Source organism: Protobothrops mucrosquamatus, unplaced genomic scaffold, assembly GCF_001527695.2.
Source record: "Protobothrops mucrosquamatus isolate PMUCROS unplaced genomic scaffold, P.Mucros_1.0 scaffold2450, whole genome shotgun sequence".
Classification (NCBI taxonomy): Eukaryota; Metazoa; Chordata; class Lepidosauria; order Squamata; family Viperidae; genus Protobothrops; species Protobothrops mucrosquamatus.
In genome coordinates this window covers 69099-91385 of record NW_015388522.1, presented here as the reverse complement: position 1 = coordinate 91385, position 22287 = coordinate 69099, and the positions used below count along the sequence as shown (strand labels likewise).

At 46.6% G+C, this 22287-nt stretch overlaps 1 protein-coding gene and 2 pseudogenes across 1 annotated transcript in view; all 3 read left to right on the top strand.

Moving 5' to 3' along the window:
• Positions 1-10404, top strand: part of LOC107295704 — an 11341-nt pseudogene extending 937 nt beyond the window's left edge.
• Positions 10405-17884: 7480 nt separating this feature from the next.
• LOC107295703 lies at positions 17885-19702 on the top strand (annotated as a pseudogene).
• LOC107295702 (zinc finger protein 492-like) overlaps positions 19669-22287 on the top strand; it is a gene marked incomplete at its 3' end in the record, with an annotated part of 6880 nt that continues 4261 nt past the window's right edge. The window contains exon 1 of the mRNA XM_029285903.1: positions 19669-19701. Within this exon, the coding sequence (XP_029141736.1) occupies positions 19669-19701 (33 nt within the window). The remainder of the gene's footprint in view (positions 19702-22287) is intronic.

Below are 22287 nucleotides of genomic sequence, written 5' to 3'. Positions count from 1 at the left end.
GGAGTGTGGAAAGAGCTTCAATCGGAGGGAACACCTTTATATACATCAAAGGATCCACTCAGGAGAGAAACCGCATAAATGCCTGGAGTGTGGAAGGAGTTTCAGTCACAGGAGCAACCTTTATAAACATCAAAGGATCCACTCAGGAGAGAAACCATTTAAATGCCTGGAGTGTGGAAAGAGCTTCAATCAGAGGGGACACCTTTATAGACATCAAAGAATCCACTTAGGAGAAAAACTGCATAAATGCCTGGAGTGTGGAAAGAGCTTCAGTGTGAGGGGAAACCTTTATACACATCAAAGAATCCACACAAGCAGAGAAACCTTATAAATGCCAATTTAGCTTGGAACCACTGCAGTTACCTTTTTTAAAAAATAACTGCTGCTAGCTAGCTCAACCATCTTCAGCTAGCAAAAGCAAAAACCGGAGCTGGCTCGGCACTTGTTTGGCCAGGGACAAAAAAAACCCCAAACCCTGCCAGCTTCTCGTAGCCCCGAACAGCCAAGGAAAGTCGGAGAGATAAAAATGGCCGCCACGGTAGCAGAGACTGAAACCATGTCACATGGCTAGACAGACCTTTTTAGTCGCAATTCTGAATTTCTAATGTAAGTACCCTTCCTGAATAAATTTAATTAATTTGTTTTTGTGAAAACTGGCTAAATGAACTCTCGTACCTAGGGGACTACCTGTAAATGCCTCCAGTGTGGAAAGAGCTTTACTGTAAGTCAAGGTCTCCGTAAACATCAAAGCATTCATAGAGGAGAAAAAGCATATAAATGTCTGAGTGTGGAAGTAGCTGTAGTCGGAGGGGAAACCTTTATAGACATCAAAGTCTCCATTCGGGAGAGAAACCATATAAATGCGTGGAGCGTGGAAAGAGTTTCTGTGGGAAGTGAAGTCTTTATCAGTATCAGTCCACTCGGGAGAAAAACAATACAAATACCTTGAGTATGGAAAGAGCTTTATTGTTTGTGGACACCTCTATCGACATCAAAGAATTCACATCGGGGAAAAATGCTAAATATGCCTGAGTGTGGAAAAACCTTCAGTCACAACGGTACCACTGAAATAACAATAGCATTTAGGCTAATATGCCGCCCCATAGTGCTTTACAACGAATTCTGGGAGATTTCCAAGGTAAACATTATTTGCATATTGGTGCCAGCAATTTGGATCCTCCTTTTACCATCCTCAGAAGGATGGATGGCTGAGTCAAGGCTTGAGCGCTGTCAGAATCAAACTCCAGACTGTGGACAGTCTGCCTGCAATACTGCACTGAGAAGCTACTTGAATATTTATCACAGACCTAACTACAGCTCAGTAAGACAGGTGTGAACTCTTACACTTCATTGCCATCTCAACCTTTGTCAACATGAGTGAATACTGTATTCTCAGCCCAAACATTCAGGAGTAAGTAAACTTATGTACAGCACCATTTCATTATTCACTTTATTGCTATACTCGGTTTAATGATTGTGCTCTTCTGTAATGCCAAATAGTGGAATTTGAATAATTTTAAACACTTTTTCAAGGGGTATGTAATTTTACTCATTAGCTGCACACCCAGGAATTTGATGCTGGTAACCATCTCCACAGGTGAATCATTAATGCACAGAGAAGTGTGGCTGTGCCTGCCTTTTCTGAAATCGACAATAATTTCTATGGTTTTTCCGGTATTTAAAACTATGCTGTTTTCCTTACACCAGTTCAATAACCCCTCAACCTCCTTGCGGAAAGCTCCCTCATTGTCATCATGAATAAGGCCCGCTACTTTTGTATCATCTGCGAACTTCACAATATGGGTGGTGGCAAACCTAGCACAACAGTCATGGGTTTGACACTTTATTATGATTCTTGTGCATTAACGTGGATGACTGACTGGATTAATTTGTCCAACAAAGGGATTTTGAATGTCGAAGGATGGGACTTGTACTTTGGGTGGCACGCTTATCTTTTTATGCAGAAAAAAGTTGATAAAACTTTTAGAAATCATATAATAAGGATTGCTTTGTTAAGAGTTTGGCAGAAATATTTTTTCAAGTTTGATGTCAAGCTACCACTTTGGGTGATACCATCACATATTCTTCAAACTATAACTAGAGGAGTGCCGATGGAGGGACCTACATACAGGGACTTGTTATACCAGAGTGGTGGTGGTAATTGGTGTTTAAAATCCCTAGAAGTTTTGAAGCAGAATATTCCAGGTTTTTCCTGGCTTTTGTATGGACAAATTCAAGATAGATAGAATTGATAGACTATTTTTGCTATGGAAGATGGGAATTTTTTGAAGCAAGTAAGAGATGGTGGCAAAGGACATATTAAAAGGATTTACAATGTTTTATTAGAATTGGACTCAGAAACTGAATTAGTTAAAGACTGTATGATTAAATGGGCTCAAAATATAGGAGAAACAATACCTATGGATACTTGGGAATCAATTTGGGTGAAAAATGTGAAATTCACACAAGCTCAAAATTTACGTGAGAATTTTTATAAAATGTTTTATAGATGGCACTTGGATCCTTCAACTATGTCTCGTATCTACGTGAATTATGAATCCAAGTGTTGGAGGTGTGGACATGTAGATGCAACTTTTTTTCATATGTGGTGGACTTGTAAGGTTATTAAGGTCTTTTGGATACATTTATGGTGGAACTTACAGCAAATTTTTTAAAAAAGGATTATTTTTCTCCCACAGCTGTTTGTTCTAGGTATTGTGCAGGATTTAGATGCAAAAGAGACAAATTTGTTGCTTTATTGTTTAACTGCTGCTCGTTTGTTGATAGCCCAAAATTGGAAGAGCCCAACTCTACCTACAATGGAAGACTGGAGATTGAAAGTTTCGAATCTTGCTGAAATGGCAAAGATCTCGGCTTATTTGAAAAATCATTCAAATGAACAATTTTTATCAATATGGAGAAGATGGATTGTTTATATTCAAAAGAAGTATAGATTGGTAGAATATAACTTAGGTTTTTAGATTTTGGTTATTTTTATTATTTTTTATGTAGATTAAGATATTTGGGGAGTTAGAGATATTAGTATTTGTTTACTTATATATATATGAATATTATCCTGGGACTAGGTTTGGGAAGTCCGGGGGGTGGGTGGGGGATTGTACTTGTTTTATTCTGTTTGTGTTTGCTTTTTATGATGAAAAATAATAAAAAAAAAATGGGAAAAAAAACACAAAAAAAAACAGTCATGGGTGAACAGCAGTGGACTTCGGACGCAGCCCTGAGGAGAACCTGTGCTCAAGAAAATGGTATTAGAGGTATTTGTTCCAAATTGCACATATTGCATCCTCTTGGTAAGAAAATCAAGAATCCAGTTACACAAAGAGCGTTTAAGCCTAAAAGGCCCAGTTTGTCTACTAGACGCTGGGGAATGATTGTGTTAAATGCCGAATTGAAACTCTGTGGCTGAAATTGTACCTTTTAATAACAGCCTCATTTGACTTGTGACACTTTTTCCCATATCAGTGTTCTCCTTTTAATGCAATGCACATTTCAATGGTTATGCTTAATATTATGGGATGTTATTGTCCATGTCTCTGGCGTAACTGAGGAGGATGATTTCTTCCATCCAATCAAGTCTTGTTTTGTATTTTTTCTACTATATGGCGTATAAAATGAAACCCGATTCTGTGTTCTGGATTCCCTCTTTTCATTGAGGGAAATCTCTTTGCTATAATAGACTAATAAATTGCCTTTAAACGATCATCCCACTCGGTGCCTATTTGGAGCAAGTGTGACGTGGCTGAATCTGGGGCTAATTTGGCCTCCGTTGTGGGTGTGAAAGAGCTCCTCCATCTCATTCATATAATCTAAATGGGTTTTCCAAAGGTCAGCACCATGTAAGGCCATCCTCAGATAGATGAAGTAAGGAAGGCTGGATTAGGACAGGCAAAGCCCCGGAAATCCAGCCCTTCTCAACACTGCCACACTTAGCACGTGTGAATGTGGGTATTAGCTCCCATGGAGGGAATTGTGTTGTGTGAACGGAAACAAGATGTTGCTGAACTATAAACTCCAAACTTTCTTGCCAATCAGCCTCTGCAGTGCCTTCGCCAGCCTACCTGGGCAGGTTGTTGTGCACTCTAATCTAGGGCCAGACCGGGCCCCGCCTCCTTGGGAGGAAGAGCTGCCCTCCAAAGGAAACCCCGGGTAGAGCATCTCTGGGCTGCAGCGCTCCCGAGGACCGGCAGGTGGAGTCAAGACCCGTCCGGTGTTGGAGCATTCACAGCTTCTGGAGGCAGGTAGTTCCACCGGTTAACACTTCTCCCTGTCAGGAGATTCCTCCTTCCTTCCCCGGCCAGTCTCCCTCCGGCTTCAGGGGGGGCTTCGGGGAAGAGCTGGGACCCCTCCTCTTCGGGGAAGGCTGCTCTCACCTCCCCCCGCCCTTCTCCTCACCTCCTCCGACCCCTCCCCGGGAGAGGGGCTGCCTGGGGGCCGCGGGGGGAGCCTGGCCGGAGCCCCCCAGGAGGGAGGAGGGAGGAAGCGCCCCCCCAACTCCCCCCCGCCCTGCCTAGGGAGAGACCCCCAGTATGGGGAGGGAGGGAGGGGCGGAGACGCAGCCCCGGGAGACCCTCAGCTCCGCCGGCCTGGATGCGGGGGGGCGAGGGGGGGAGAAGACTTCAAGGGAAACCCCTCACCCCACCCCCTTGCCGAGAAAGAACCTTCACTACTGCGCAGGCGCCATGTGGCTCATGGTTGGAAGGAAGAAGGACGCCGACTGGTCGCTTTGGGGAGGGCAGCGATTGGCAGGAGGACTCATCGGGGCGGGTCCATTCAAAGGAAAGAGGAAGAGCTACAGGGAAAGGGCTCACAGCGAAGTCCCGCCTCCACTTCCGGAAACGAATACAACTTTGGCGCCTAGTTGATCCGACCGCGGGCTGGCTCGCAATCCAGGTAGGGCGCAGGGGATGCTGGGAGTCGCAGTCCGAGGGTCTCTCTTGCGGAGAAGGGAACCCCGGGAAGGAGGGGGGAGCCCGAGGCCTGGTCTGGCGGGACGGGCGCTGGGAGGGAGGCCTGCCCGGAAAGTCTGACTGAGAGGCGCCATATGATGATGGATCGGGGGAAGCGGACGTAGATTGGGCGCTCTGGGCAGGGCAGCGATTGGCAGGAGGACTGCTAGAGGCGGGTCCATTCAAAGGAAAGAGGAAGAGCAGCCAGGAACAGACCTCGCAGGGAAGTCCCGCCTCCACTTTCCTACCCAGATGGGTGGGCGGGGCAGGGACTCCCCTCCGGGGAAGGGACGAAACTCTGACCCGCCTCTCCTCTCCCTTCGCCCCTGCAGGAGGACGGGCGAGCCCGGCGGAGGAAGGAAGGAGGCGCCGCCCGAGAGGAGAGGAGGCCCCGCGGAGCAGCCCCGGGAGGAGACGGCGGGGAAGGCCCGGAAGGGATGAGCCGAAGGGGACTCCGGGAAAGGAGGCCGCCTGGAGGGAGAAGCGGGGAGCAGGAAACGGGCGGAGACTCCTTCGGGACAGGCGGGAGACTCCGGAATCCCCAGAAAATCCAGGAGGGAGGAGAGAAATATGAATGCGAAGAATGTGGAAAATCTTTCGAAACAAATACAGTTCTTGTAAACCATCTAAGAATCCACTCAGGAGAGAAACCATTTAAATGCCTGGAGTGTGGAAAGAGCTTCATTGAGAGGAGAAGCCTTTATACACATCAAAGAATCCATTCAGGAGAGAAACCGTATGAATGCCTGGAGTGTGGAAAGAGGTTCCGTCATCACGGAAACATTTATGAACATAAAAGGATCCACTCAGGAGAGAAACCGCATAAATGCCCGGAGTGTGGAAAGAGCTTCAATGAGAGGGGAAACCTTTACGGACATCAAAGACTCCATTCAACAGAGAAACCATATAAATGCCTGGAGCGTGGAAAGGGTTTCTGTGGGAAGGAAGTCTTTATCAGCATCAATCCACTCGGGAGAAAAACAATACAAATACATTGAGTGTGGAAAGAGCTTTATTGTTTGTGGACATCTCTATCGACATCAAAGAATTCACATGGGGGAAAAAACGCTAAATATGCCTGCAGTCACAACGGTGCCACTGAAATAACAATAGCATTTAGGCTGATATTCCGCCCCATAGTGCATTACAGCACACTCTGGGAGATTTCCAAGGTAAACATTATTTGCATATTGCCGCCAACAATCTGGGTCCTCCTTTTATCATCCTCAGAAGGATGGATGGCTGAGTCAAGGCTTGAGCGCTGTCAGAATCAAACTCCAGACTGTGGACAGTCTGCCTGCAATACTGCACTGAGAAGCTACTTGATTGTTTATCATAGACCTAAGTACAGCTCAGTAAGACAGGTGCGAACTCTTACCCTTCATTGCCATCTCAACCTTTGTGTGTCAACATGAGTATATATTGTATTCTCAGCCCAAACATTCAGGACTAAGTAAACTTATGTACAGCACCATTTTATTATTCCCTTTATTGCTACACTCTGTTTAATGATTGTGCTCTTCTGTGATGTCAAATAGCTGAATTTGAATAATTTTACACACTTTTTCAAGGGCTATGTAATTTTACTCATTAGCTGCACACCCAGGAATTTGATGCTGTAACCATCCCCACAGGTGAATCATTAATGCACAGAGAAGTGTGGCTGTGCCTGCCTTTTCTGAAATCGACAATGATTTCTATGGTTTTTCTGGTATTTAAAACTAGGCTGTTTTCCTTACACCAGTTCACCAACTCTTCAACCTCCTTCCGGAAAGCTCCATCATTGTCATCATGAATAAGGCCCGCTACTGTTGTATCATCTGCGAGCTTCACAATATGGGTGGTGGCAAACCTAGCACAACAGTCATGGGTCAACAGGGTGAACAGCAGCGGAGTTGGGACGCAGCCCTGAGGAGAACCTGTGCTTCAGAAAATGGTATTAGAGGTATTTGTTCCAAATTGCAGATATTGCAGCCTTTGGTAAGAAAATCAAGAATCCAGTTACACAAGGAGCGTTTAAGCCTAAAAGGCCCAGTTTGTCTACTAGATGCTGGGGAATGATTGTGTTAAATGCCGAACTGAAACTCTGTGTTTGAACTTGTACCTTTTAATAACAGCCTCATTTGACTCATGACACTTTTCCCCATATCAACGTTCTCCTTTTAATGCAATGTACATTTCAATGGTTATGCTTAATATTATGGGATGTTACTGTCCATGTCTCTGGCGTAACTGAGGAGGATGATTTCTTCCATCCAACCAAGTCTTGTTTTGTACTTTTTCTATTATAAGGCGTATAAAATGAAACCAGATTCTGTGTCCTGGATTCCCTCTTTTCATTGAGGGAAATCTCTTTGCTATAATAGACTAATAAATTGCCTTTAAATGATCATCCCACTTGGTGCCTAGTTGAAGTAAGTGTGACGTGGCTGAATCTAAGGCTAATTTAGCCTCTTTTTTGTGGCTGTGAAAGAGCTCCTCCATCTCATTTTTGATATAATCTATATAGGTTTTCCAAATGTCAGCACCACGTAAGGCCATCCCCAGATGTATGAAACTCTTGGATGCTCTCAATGGTCCCCTTGTCTTCAAGGCTTTTTAGCAGACACAAGAGACTTTCTAAGGCCAGCAAAACTTCGTGAGATACTATCTATATCCAAACTATAAACTCCAAACTTTCTTGCCAATCAGCCTCTGCAGTGCCTTCGCCAGCCTACCTGGGCAGGTTGTTGTGCACTCTAGGGCCAGACCGGGCCCCCCTCCTTGGGAGGAAGAGCTGCCCTCCAAAGGAAACCCCGGGTAGAGCATCTCTGGGCTGCAACGCTCCTGAGGACAGGCAGGTGGAGTCAAGACCCGTCCTTTATTGCCCCCTGTTGGCCGGTGGGGGACTTGCTGCTCAGCTCTACTTCATCTTTAGGGCCGGGAAAGGCCATGGCACGTCCCGCAGTAAAGAGGGCACTGGGGCCCCTCAGAGCGGCTCTCGCGGGCGGTTCCTCGGCAGGTGTGCAAAGGACACATGGGTCGTGGGGGCCGGAGCTGGAGGGATGCCTGGGAGGTCAGTGGCGCGGCCTTCACCGGCCACAACGGAAGAAACCTACAAGTGGAAATACTGTGGAGGGCACCATGTATGCCGGACAGAAGCGGAAGTGAGGGAGGCTCCCAGCGCCATCTTTCTCGGAGGCGGAACAGAGCGAGGCTGCAGGCGTTCAGCTGGAAAAGGGAAGGAAGGAACGGAGATCGCTGATGGCCCTTTTATGATTTGTGGTCCATGCGGGCTCTGGAGTTCTGGGAGTTGAAGTCCACAAGTTATAAAAGGGATACCCCTTTTCTTCACCTCTGGCCTAGAACAACCTAAAGGAGGACCCAGCGTGACCCGAGGCCGTGTTCACACAACTTGCTTCCCCATTCCTGACTGTCTATACCCAGTCCCCTGGCTCTTTGGAGGCCAACTTAACCCAGCGTAAGACTAGCTAAACTGAACAGGCTGTGTAAATGTGAGATCTTCCCTTGTCATTGAGGCTTAATGCAGGGACTCGCCCAGACAGTGAGCCGGGGGACTCTCAGTCTGGCCCTGGACATTGTTGGCTGACCTGGGAAGTGAGGTTTGTTAGTGTTAGTTGGCACTTGGATGGGGGACCACCAGGAAATGCAAGAGATGCTGTCTAGCACTGGAAAATTAAAAAGAACCAGCTCAGTCTGTATTGCTGTTCAGAAAATGCCTCTAAGGTGCTTGTGAAGACACGGGCTGTTGGGTTTGACTTGAGGATGGTTCATCTGCTCTGCCGGCCTGGATGCGGGGGGGGGGAGAAGACGGGACCCCCCCGAAGTCAAAGGGAGCCATTCACCCCACCCTCTTGTCGAACAGAACCTTCGCTACTGCGCAGGTGCCGTATAGCTGATGGATGGAAGGAAGCAGGACGCCGATTGGTTCGCTTTTGCGATGATTGGCAGGAGGACTCTTCGGGGCGGTCCATTCAAAGGAAAGAGGAAGAGCAGCCAGTAACAGCCTGCCTCGCCGCGAAGTCCCGCCTCCATTTCCGGAAACGAATAGAACTGAGGCGCCCTAATTGATTCGGCCGCGGATGGGCTCGGACCCAGGTAGGGCGCAAGGGATGCTGGGAATGGCAGTCCGAGAGGCTCTCTTGCGGAGAAGAAAGGGAGGGAGGGGTGGAGCCCCGGGAGGGAGGGGGTGGCCTGGTCTGGCGGGACGGGCGCTGGGAGGGAGGCCTGCCCGGAAAGTCTCACTGAGAGGCCGAGGCTTCGGCCTTCCTGCCCGGGACGGTGGGCGGGGCTGAAACTCCCCTCCGGGGAAGGGACGAAGCCGTGACCGCCTCTCCTTCTCCCCCTTCGCCCCTGCAGGAGGACGGGCGAGCCCGGCGGTGAAAGGAAGGAGGCGCTGCCCGAGAAAAGAGGAGGTCCCGCGGAGCAGCCCATGAGCCGAGGGGGACTCCGGGAAAGGAGGCCGCCTGGAGGGAGAAGCGGGGAGCAGGAAACGGGCGGAGACCCCGAGACGGGCCTGGAGGGCGGAGGGTCCTTCAGAAGAGGCGGAAGACCCGGGAATCCCCAGAGAATCCAGGAGGGAGGAGAGAAATATCAGTGCCCGGAATGTGGAAAATCCTTCAAAAGAAATGGAGATCTTGAAAGGCATCTAAAAATCCACACTGGAGAAAAACCCACATAAATGCCTGGAGTGTGGAAAGTGCTTCAATCGGAGGGGCACCCTTTATAGACATCAAAGGATCCACTCAGGAGAGAAACCTTTTAAATACCCGGAGTGTGGAAAATCCCTCAGAAAAAATGATCATCTTAAAAAGCATCTGAGAATCCACACAGGAGAGAAACCCCATAAATGTCTGGACTGTGGAAAGAGCTTCAGTCAGAGGGGAAACCTTTATGCACATCAAAGGATCCACACAGGAGAGAAACCGCATAAATGCCTGGAGTGTGGAAAGGGCTTTAGTCAGACTAGATACCTTTATGTACATCAAAGGATCCACTCAGGAGATAAACCGCATAAATGCCTGGAGTGTGGAAAGGGCTTTAGTCAGACTAGATACCTTTATGTACATCAAAGGATCCACTCAGGAGATAAACCGCATAAATGCCTGGAGTGTGGAAAGCGCTTCAGTGGGCGGGCAAGGCTTTATACACATGAAAGGATCCATTCAGGAGAAAAGCCATATAAAAGCCTGGAGTGTGGAAAGAGCTTTATTCTGAGTGGACACCTATATCGACATTAAAGAATCCACACTGGAGAAAAACCATACAAATGTCTAGAAATGTGGAAAGAGCTTTACTATGGGTGAACAGTACCATAACCATCAAAAGTTTCCACACAGGAGAAAAACCATATCAGTGCCTTCAGTGTGGAGAATTCTTCACAACAATCAGCAATCTTAGAAGTTGTCAAAGAATTCACCTGGGAGAAAACCCCTAAAGATTCATGGAGTGTTTCAGTCAAAATAGGTTTCAATAAAAATTATAAACTTTACACTCAAACTCTACACTATAAATGCACAGAGTGTACTGAATCCTTCAGAACAAATGGCAGTGTCAGGTAGATCCCTATTGGGACACTGCCATTCTGGCGGGGTGTGTGTGTGTTCTGTGATGTATCCATTTTACTTTGTTCCTCTTTTCGTTTGATGTATCTTCCTGGGAATGGAAGAAGGGAGGGATGAACCTGGGACCATCTGTTTTGTCTCAGCTCCAGAGGATCGCAGCACCTGGGAACAACTTCTTATTACCTTCTCAGTTCGGAGTTCTCGTAACACCTTTGCACCTCTGGATTGGCTCCCTGTAAACTGGGCGGTTGGGAGGGGTTTTGAAAAGTGTGTGTTTAACCTAATGTTTTCACGCGGGAATTTTAGATCCTGCCTGCTTTCTCTGTAATCATTATTTCTCAATAAAAGTTCCTTTTGAAATGCTACCTGATTCGAGAGTTCTGCTTTCTTGAGAGACTAGCTGAGACAAGACCTTACAGGCAGCTCAAAAACCACCCAATAACCCACATGGGAGAGAAGCAGAAATGGATTAATCGTGGCTAATATACCGCCAAATGTAGCCAGCAAACTCAGTGTAGCCCCAGATGACAAGCACAACGGTTTCTCTAGTGCAGGGGTGTCAAACTGCCAGCCACTGAGCCAGATGTGTCATAGCAAAACCACACGCACCCCATTGCCAGCAATGACAAAAAAGCCACGATACGTCACGGCACATCATGTGACATTATGAATTTGACACCCCTGCTCTAGTGCTAAGAACCTCCTTAAATATTTATCACAGAACTAATTATGATCCAATAAGGAAGAGATGTGGATACTTACTCTTTATTGCCATTCGATCTGTGAGTGTATACAGTATTATTAGCCCAAACGTTTAAGGGTATGCAGTCTTGGGAACAACCATTTTACTATTTCTTGTATCATGAAGGTTTAATGTCCTAACTTGTGAGACATAATAGTTTAATTTGAACCACACTACATTTTTTTAAGTGTTTTGTCCGATATTTCTTACAAAATAATCCACATTCTTGCAAATTCTGCAAAGGATGCGCAAACCTATGAGTGCAAGTGTATTCAATTCCATTCACTGTTACTATCACAAAGATATTCACTCCATCATTGGAACAATGTGGCTGCAAAATATGTGGGACATACTTTCAGTGCTGCAGGAGACACATTCCTTGCCTTGACCATGAAAGACTCCTCTGTGCTAATTCTTTCATGTAATCAATGGGGGTTTTCCAAATGCGTCTAGCATGTAGGACTGTCCCAGATATTTAAAATTCTGAAGTTGTCATTTGGATGCCCTCAGCGTTCTATTTATACTTTTCCCCTTTTTAATAAAAAAACACAACTATCAAGGTATTGATTTAATAGTTGAACAGCTTATTTATTTTTTTTTATTTTATTCAATTTGTATCCCGCCCTTCTCCTTGCGGACTCAAAATTACATTACATTATGTAATGTAATTTTAATGAAAGGTGTATGATGCAATGGACTCAGCAGGGTCTGTCTCCCTTTAAGAGCCTGAGTATAAAGGGAAGGCTTTGCTGGAATGTCTTTCTCTCTTCCATCTCCTGCTGTTTGCTGGATCCTGCTGTATTAGCACGTGTATATATATATTTGACCCTGGTGTATGATATTATAGTGTAAGGTAAACCATCATTTGATACAAGTTTCTCTTTACTGTGTTTACTCTTGGGTTACCTCACGCAATGTTTGCACGCTCTGACAGGTTATGGCCCCAGAGAGAAGAGAAACCCAGTGAGAGCTTGTACCAGAGCCAGGGGAGTTGAGGCTTGTGGTTTGTTGTAGTTTGTGGTGGTTTGAAGAAGCAGGCAACATGGCCTCCATCAGCGTAATGGGAGGAGGTTTCGCTGTGTCTTGGCTGAATGAGACCAACTAATTCTTCTGGTGTCTAAAAATGGAGATGTACCTGCAAAGGGGACCAGAAAAAGAATGAGAAGGAATTGGGCAGCATAATTCTAAACTTAGAGGGTAGTCAGCTGATACACGTGAGCAGTCTGCAATCTGTGAAAAAGTGCTGGGAAGCTTTGCGCAGTGTATACATACGTGAGAGAGACTGTGAGCAGCAAATAATGCTGACAAGAAAGCTATATAAGAAAAAATTGGAACCCAGAGAGAGCATGTCTAAAACATTTGTACATGAGAAAGTCATTCCTAGAGTTAGAAGAAAGAGGAATGACTTTCACTGAGGCACACAAGGCATATGTGGTGCTCTGTTCATTGGACAATTCATGGGACGTTCTAGTGACCAGTTTAGAATCCGTGCAAGAGAAGGACATAACCATGAGTTATTTCACTGGCCAGTTGCTGGAGGAGGAACAGAAACGTCTGGAAAGGCAGCAAAGAGGGGGTGACAACGCACAGACCAGGCTTAAGATTGCTACATTCAAAGATGCTAGCAGAGGAGCTGAAAATGTTTGCACGGTGAAACACTGATAACAGGAATCAAAGATAGCAAAACCAAAAGACCTCTAAATGCTAACATAACCAGAACATTTTCCCTTCGCCAGTCACCAAAGATCTCTCCAAACCAGCCTGTGTCCATAGCAGCTGTCCAGGTTTCCAAAACTGGGTGTATTTCCTCCACACACACAGGCAGCAACATGTAAAAAGGAAAGTTTCACAAAAGTTTCTTTTGTGGTATTATTTTAACCAATTCATTTTGTTTTATCTTTCTGTACATGTACTTCTCGCTTCGGCCTAATGGAGGTCCCTGCACAAGCATAGTATAGGGAAGCAAAACAGCATTATCTTTTTCTAAATGCCCTTGATTTGTAATTATTTCTAACACAGCTTGCAGGCTAACAATTTTATTAAGCATATGAACAAGAGTCCTATAACTTCTACATTCCATCTTCTTGCCACACAGTGAATTCTTCAATGTACAGAAAGGTTGCTCCTCTCACTGAAGCTCTTTCACGCTCCAGCTATTTATGCTGTTTCTCTCCTGAGTGGATCCTTTGATGTTTATAAAGGTTTCCCCTCTGAGTGAAGCTCTTTCCACACTCGAGGCATTTAAATGGTTTTTCTCCTGTGTGGATACTTAGATGCATTTTAACAGCTTCATTTGATTTGAAGGATTTTCCGCATTCCGGGCACTGACATTTCTCTCCTCCCTGCTGGATTCTCTGGGGATTCCCGAGTCTTCCGCCTGTCCCGAAGGACCCTCCGCCCTCCAGGCCCGTCTCGGGGTCTCCGCCCGTTTCCTGCTCCCCGCTTCTCCCTCCAGGCGGCCTCCTTTCCCGGACTCCCCTTCGGCTCATCCTTTCCGGGCCTCCCCCGCCGTCTCCTCCCGGGGCTGCTCCGCGGGGCCTCCTCTCCTCTCGGGCGGCACGTCCGTCCTCCTGCAGGGGCGAAGGGGGAGGAGGAGAGGCGGGCCAAGTAGGTAGGCCGAAGCCTCCGCCTGTCATGTTTCCGGCTTCCGATCTAAAGCGAGACCAGGCCTCGGGCGACCCATCCTGCCGCGACTCCCAGCATCCCCTGGGATTCACCTGCTGACGGGCACTTCCGTCACCGTAGCGGGGAAGCTCCTTCCGCCGCCCGTCAGATGCCGGAAGCGGGGGCGGAACTTCCTTCCTTTCGGCCCAGTCCCCGCCTTCGCTGATTGGTTCGCGGGCCCTGCCTGTCAGCTGAGGCGATTTGGCGCGAACGAAAGCGAAAGCGGTGAGGCCACAGCGGAGGCTTCCGCACTCGGAGTGAAGCGATCTAGGCGGGTCCCGCTGCTCCGACTGAGGGGGAACTGAAGGCCAGAGAGGCCTCCGTGATCCCCGCAGCGGGGAAGGACCCGGGCGGGGGAGAAAGGCAGGCGGGATTCGGGCCCCGGGTGGACCTTCCCCTCCCCTTCCGGGGGAGTCGGAAGGAGGCCGGGCCCACGGCTCGGATTCCGGGGCCCTCCTGGCACTCCGCTTGGACCCCACGCCGAGCCGTTGCTGGCCGAGGCGGTCCGCACAGGGAGGCCGGCCCTGACCCACGGAGCCCCGGAGACGTCGGCCCCCTTCCTCGGAGGCCCCGGATCGAGCCGGGGTGGTGGTGGGAGGCACGCCAGGCAGGGCGGCCCCCTAGTGGATCTTCTTTGCCACCCGCCACATGAGGATTGGGGCGGGGTCTGTGGCTCCTTCTCTGCTGGGGGCCCCAGCAAAGACACGTTCACACTGCCAGCTTGCTGGGCTCCATTTGGAGGTTTTTTCTAGCCAGCTTGCACGTTGTACTAACTTAAACCATCATTTGCTTTTAACCCAGGCCTAGCTCTTTGGATGTAGACTGCCTCTTTCGAGGGAAGCTCCACTAAGATTCATTTGCTGCAGCTCCTGGTCAACTGGCCATCCCGTTCTCTTTGTGTTGCCATGCTGTTTTGTGTTGTGTTCCAACATCCCTATGTCTCAGCTCAGCTCCCTCTATGACAGGGGTCCTCAATGTTGGCAACTTTAAGACTTGTGGACTTCAACTCCCAGAATTCCTCAGCCAGCTTTCTTAAGATGTAGATTGAAGTGGGTCCTTACATTAGATAGGATCTGATTAGACCAGCTACTCCCTTCTGCTTGTCTCACCCATCTGCTCTGGACCCCAGAGTCAAGGCTCTTTGCCTGAAAACACAGGCAGAAAATGATAAAGGAGAAGCTGTTGCCCTCCCACCCACTCACCCAGGCCCACAGAGGTCGCCCACCTAGCCCCTGTGCTTCAGCCCCTCAACCCCCCAGAATTGAATGCATTATTTCAAGTGCATTATTTCAAGCTGTTCAACTATTAAATCTTCCAACTCTTGTTATTCTATTCTGTTGTAATAGCCAAGTTTCAAGAATGGGTGGGTCCTGAGATACTTTCTGAGATGGATTCAAAGGCTGCCATTTCTCCTCTTGGAGATCTTGGGGTGGAGGTGAGGCTGTTTCCAAGGGCTGGCCCAGCAGCTAATGTCCTGATTTCAAAGCCTAGCATTCTGCTCACTTCCTAATGCCAGATGCAAGAAAATAAATCACATGGTTTTTGCTCATCCCTTCATCCCTCTGGGGATAGATAAAACACGTCATATCTGGAGGAAGAGAATTCAGATGGCAAAACTACCAAAAGTCTCTGAACAGCCATGGAAACAACAGAATTTGATCACTTGGGGGACTAAGTTGCTGCAATAAAAAAATGCATTCTCTCACAACCAGTTGGAGGAGTTAGAAAATAAGGACATGATATCAATGTGCCAGTTCAGATAAAATAGGTAAAATATGGTAATTGATATGAGCTCAGGAAGGCAAGAAAAAGTAATCTTTCAGTGGAGGAGGTTACTGAACCACCCCGTTACAATGATAACATACACCCCCAATCTTTCTGAAGGTTACTCCAGCTCTGGATTGGCTGTTTCCATCTCAAGTAGGATCAAAGATTAAGGAAAGAGGTCACAGCGTTTAAGATCAAAATGTGCTGCACTGCTCTCTCTCACACACACACACACGTAACTGGTTTAGTGAGTTTATTAATATGCTCCAGCAATTCCCTTCACCAAAACTCAGATCTGTCCCAATTAAGTCCAGCCATGAGCAGGCCAAGCTTAATCCACAGAGCAATGAGCTAATCTTATACAAATAATATAATCTTATACATACAGTATACATACAGTATACATACATACAGTATTTATGTTGTATATAGCATGTTTATGTGTTGTCTATGTACGCTTTTGAGAACGGGCAACAGAATTTCATTTTTAATATGTGCCAGTGTGCTCACAATAAAAAAAATGACAATAAAGGTTATCTATCTAATTCAGGAATAGTCAACCTTGGTTCTTTTATGACTCGTGGACTTCAACTCCCAGAAGTTGAATGGACTTCAACTCCCAGTCAACTCGTGGACTTCAACTGGGAGTTGAAGTCCACGAGTCATAAAAGAGCCAAGGTTGATTACCCCTGATCTAGTCCACAAAACAATTGGAAATTGCTCAAACAAAATACCTCCACCAGACAAACTTAAAAGTTATTTTTATTTAGGGTTAGGATTAAATCCAAACCAAAGAGAACTCACGAGGCAAGAAAAGTCCAGAGTCTCGAAGGCAAGAATCAATTCCAAACACTTGTCAATGCAGAGCGAAGCAGGGAACAAGACAACCAAAAACACACAACTGGAAAACAAACACATTGTTCCCGGCGACGCCTTCATCTGGTCTTGCTGTGATAACGAGCCAGTTTCGGGGGCTGCCCATCAAAATGGGTGGGGCTTTCTCCTCCAGCAGTATTAAGTATTAATTAAGTATTAATTAATTAATTAAGGGGGGGTCCTAGAGGGGATTCCCGCCACGCTGCAATTTTTCAAAGGGTCCCCGGAGAAGGAAAGGGGGCGGGGGGGGACGGGATTTGGGGGACCCAGGAGAGGCAGAGAGGAGGCCCCTCGAACTGGACGTCACGGGGGGAGCCTGGCCGGAGCCCCCCAGGAGGGCGAAGGGAGGAGGAAGCGCCTCCCCCAAACTGCCCCCCCGCCCGGCCTAGGGAGAGACACCCCCCCCGGGTGAGGAGAGAGGGAGGGGCAGAGACGCAGCACCAGGAGGCCCCTCAGCTCCGCCTGCCTAGATGCGGCGGGCGGGGGGGGGGAGAGCGGACCCCAAAATTCAAGGGGAGCCTCTCCCCCCCCCTGCGCGCCGGGACGAAGGCACCCATCGCCACTGCGCAGGCGCCATCTGGCTGAGTCAAGGAAAGAGGGCGCCGATTGGTGGCTCTGGCGATGGCGGCGATTGGCAGCGGGCCTCCCTGGGGGCGGTCCCTCCAGAGGAACAGGCGGGGCTTCCGGGGAGAAGAGTATGTAGCTTTCGCTTCTGGAAACAAAACGGGCAACGAGTGAGCTTCCTGAATCGGCGAGAGAGGAGCCGGGATGCAGGTTTGGCGCAAGGGACGCTGGGAGTCGCAGTCCGGAAGGGTCACTTCCGGGGAAGGGACCCCTATAGGGATTGAGGGAGGCCTGGTCAGTGACAGGCGGAGGCTTCGGCCTTCCTCCCCGGGGGGGGGGGCGGGCGTGGGACTCCCCTCCGGGCAAGGGGACGAAGCGGTAACCGGCCTTTCCTCTTCCTTCGCCAGAGGAAAGGAGCGCCGCCAGAGAAGAGGCCCCGCGGAGCAGCCCTGCCCGGTCCCGACGCAGCTTCCCTGGGAGACGGCGGGGAACGGCCTGGACGACGCGCCGCTGCCAAAGGGATCAGCCGAGGGGGACTCCGGGAAAGGAGGCCGCCTGGAGGGAGAAGCGGGGAGCAGGAAACGGGCGGAAACTCCGAGACGGGCCTGGAGGGCGGAGGATCCTTCGGGACAGGCGGAAGACTCGGGAATCCCCAGAGAATCCAGGAGGGAGGAGAGGAATATCAGTGCCCGGAATGTGGAAAATCCTTCAAAAGAAATGGAGATCTTAAAATACATCAAAGGATCCACACTGGAGAAAAACCGCATAAATGCCTGGAGTGTGGAAAGAGTTTCTGTCATAGGAACAATCTTTATACACATCAAAGGATCCACTCAGGAGAGAAAGCATATAAATGCCTGGAGTGTGGCAAAAGCTTCGGTGTGAGTGAAAAACTTTATAGACATCAAAGAATCCATTCAGGAGAAAAACAGTATAAATGCCTGGAGTGTGGAAAGAGATTCAATAGGAGGGATAACCTTTATACACATCAAAAAATCCACACAGGAGAGAAACCATTTAAATGCCTGGAGTGTGGAAAGCGCTTCCGTCAGAACAGAAGCCTTAATAGACATCAAAGAATCCATTCAGGAGAGACACCAGATGAATTCCTGAAGTATGAGACGACATTCAATCAAACAGAGGAGCTGAGGAACTACCAGAGAATCCATGAGGGAAAAAAGAAATATCAATGCACAGAATGTGAAAAATCCTTCAAAAAAAAACACTATTTGGAAATCCATCTAAGAGTCCACACAGGAGAGAAACCATTTAAATGCCCAGAGTGTGGAAAGAGCTTCAGTCAGAAGGGAAGCCTTAAAAAACATCAAAGAATCCATTCAGGAGAGACACCAGATAAATTCCTGAAGTATGGAAATACATTCAATCAAACGGGGAACCTGAGAAATCCCCAAAGACTCCATAAGGGAGAAAAGAAATATCAATGCACAGAATGTGAAAAATCTTTCAAAACAAATACAGATTTTCAAAACCATCTAAGAATCCACACAGGAGAGAAACCATTTAAATGCCCGGAGTGTGGAAAGTGCTTCAGTCAGAAAAGAAGCCTTAAAAGACATCAAAGAATTCATTCAGGAGAGACACTAGATAAATGCCTGAAGTATGGAAATACATCCAATCAAACGGGGAACCTGATGAATCACCAAAGTATCCATGAGGGAGAAAAGAAATATCGGTGCACAGAATGTGAAAAATCTTTCAAAACAAAAACACTTTTTGAAAACCATCTAAGAATCCACACAGGAGAAAAACCATTTAAATGCCAGGAGTGTGGAAAGTGCTTCAATAAGCAGGGAAATCTTTATGTGCATCAAAGGCTACACTTTAAAAAACCGTATAAATGTAGGGAATGTGAAAAATACTTCAAAACAAATGAAATTCTTGAAAACCATCTAAGAATCCACACTGGAGAGAAACGATATAAATGCCTGGAATGTGGAAAGAGCTTCAGTCAGAGTGGAAGTCTTGTTACTCATTGCAGAATCCACACAGGAGAAAAACCCTACAAATGCCTCGAGTGTGGAAAGAGCTTTACTGACAGTACAAGCTTCCATCAACATCAAAGAATTCACACTGGAGAGAAACCATATAAGTGCCTGGAATGCGGAAAGTGCTTCAATAGGAGTGGAACCCTATATAGACATGAAATGATTCACACTGGAGAAAAACCACATAAATGCCTGGAGTGTGGGAAGAGCTTCAATCGGAGAGGAAACCTTTACATGCATCAAAGGATCCACTTGGGAGACAAACCATATCAATGCCAGGAGTGTTGAAAGAGCTTCAGTATGAGGGGAAGCCTTTACATGCACCAGAGGATCCATTCAGGAGAAAAACCACATAAATGTCTGGACTGTGGCAAGCATTTCTGTTCAAAGGGAAGCCTTTATTCACATCAAAAAATTCACAGGAAAAAAAACATAAATGCCGAGTGTGCAAAGAGCTTTACTGAGCATAGAGGCCTACATCGACATCAAAAAATTCATGTGGGAGAAAAATGATAAATATGCCTGAGTGTGAGATGACCTTCAGTCACAGTGTATATCTCAGGAATTGAATTGAATTGTATACTTAATTTGGCCAAGTGTGAATAAACAGACAAAGAATTTGTCTCAAACGCACAAGCTCTCAGTGTACATAGAAAGCAACAGAATGATAATCATGTAATTCCAATAAGAGGGTTGAGTAAAGAAGATAATAAGGGTAAATAACTGCCAAGTAAGGGACTTTGTCAGGCTGAATAATAAAAGACTTTTTCAATTGTACATGCTAAAGGTTTTATCTGGCTAAAATTTTCACAACATAATGTGACTCGTGATGCCTTTTCCCATACGAACGTTGTTTTAATGCAATGCTCATGTCAATTATCCTTTATATGGGATGTTACTGTCCATGTCTCTACGTAACTGAACAGGAGGATTTCTTCCATCCAATCAAGTCTTTTGTATTTTTTCTACTGTATGGTGTGTAAAATGAAACTCGATTCTGTGTCCTGGAATCCCTCTTTTCAATAAGGAAACCTCTTTGTTATAATACTCCAATAAATTGCCTTTAATGATCATCATCATTAGTGGTCATTGCCTAATTGGAGCAAGTGTGCCATGGCTGAATCTAGGGCTAATTTAATAATAATAAAGTTGGAAGGGATCATGTAGGTCATCTAGTCCAACCCCCTGCTCAGGCAGGAAACCCTACACCATTTCAGACAAATGGCTGTCCAGTCTCTTCTTAAAAACTTCCAGTGTTGGAGCATTCACAGCTTCTGGAGGCAGGTTGTTCCACTGGTTAATTGTTCTCACTGTTAGTAACTTGCTTCTTAGTTCTAGGTTGCTTCTCTCCTTGAGTAGTTTCCATCCGTTGCTTCTTGTCCTGCATTCAGGCCCTGTGAAGAATAGCTTGATTCCCTATTTGTGGCAACCCCTGAGTTATTAGAACACTGCTATTATGTCCCTCCTCATCCTTCATTAAACTAAACATACCCAATTCCAGCAACCGTTCTTTATATGTTTTAGCCTCCAGTCCCCTAATCATCTTTGTTGCTCTTCTTTGTACTCTTTCTAGACTCTCAACATCTTTTTTACATCATGGTGACCAAAACTGGATGCAGTATTCCAAGTGTGGCCTTACAAAGGCATTGTAAAGTGGTATTAATACTTCACGTGATCTTGATTCTATCCCTCTGTTAATGCAGCCTAGGACTGTGTTGTTTTTTTTGGCAGCTGCAGCACACTACTGGCTCATATTTAAGGGATTGTCCATTAGGACTCCGAGATCCCTCTCACAGTTGCTACTATTGAGCAAGGTACCACCTATGTATGTTTGGTTTTTCTTGCCTAAATGTAGAACCTTACTTTTTTCACCATTGAATTTCATTTTGTTAGATAGCGCCCAGTGTTCCAGTCTGTCCAGATCCTTCTGTATCTTAAGCCTGTCTTCTAGAGTGTTGGCTATTCCTGCCAGCTTGGTGTCGTCTGCAAATTCAATGAGTTCCCCATCTATCCCCTCGTCCAAATCATTGATGAAGATGTTGAAGAGCACTGGGGCCAGAACAGAGCCCTGGGGCACCCTGCTACACACTTCCCTCCATGTAGATGCAGTTCCATTGAGGACCACACGCTGAGTCCGGCCGGTCAGCCAGCTACAAATCCCATCTGGTGGTGATGCTGTCTAACCCACATTTTTTCTATCAAGTAGTAGGTTGTGATTTATCAAATGCCTTACTGAAGTCCAAGTAAATTATATCCACAGCATTCCTCTTGTCCACTAATTTTGTCACTTTTATCCAGATATCTGAAACTCTGAATTGGATGCTCTCAATGGTCCCCTTTAAAGATTTTTAGCAGAAACAAGAGACTCTCTAAGGCCAACAAAGCTTTGTGAGATAATATCCATATCCTCAGCATTAGGAGAAGTAGGGCCCACCGATTGAGGCAGGTGCAAGCAGGAGAAGGTCAGATGAGCTGTCGAGGAGTGGCGGTGCTACTTAAAGACGGTGGAGGTCAAAATAACAGCCCTGCAAGAATTTTCTGAAGAGGATGGTTAGCACATTTCATACAATTGCTGAATGAGAAAAACTGTATTTTCAGGTTCCTCATAATGATTTTTCTCAAAATGGAATCAAATGTAGATTTAAAATCAACAAAGGCTACATGCAGTAATTTTGTCCATGCTACTTTAATTTTATTTAGAAGAAATTTTACTTGTAAATCAAAATTTGCACCAATACATTACGCAAGAACAAATTGTGGATGCCAGATTAAACTGGGTCTTTTTCAACTGATTTCACAGTAAGTTGAAATTATTTGGTAAAAGAATGCATTCTCTTCCCACAGTCTGTTGGAGGAGTTAGAAAATAAGGATATTATATCAATGTGCCTGTTCAGATAAAATAAGTAAAATGTGCTAATTGATAGGAGCTCCCCAGGTAGGCAAGAAAAAAGTTAGACTTTGCACTGGGGGGGGGGTTTACTGTATTTACCCCCATTACAATAATAAAATATTGTACCCCGATCTTTCTGAAGGTTACTCCATCTCTGGATTGGCTGTTTCCATCTCAAGTAGCATCCAAAATTAAGGGAAAAGGCCACAATGTTTAAGATCAAAATGTGCTGCCTCTCTCTCTCTC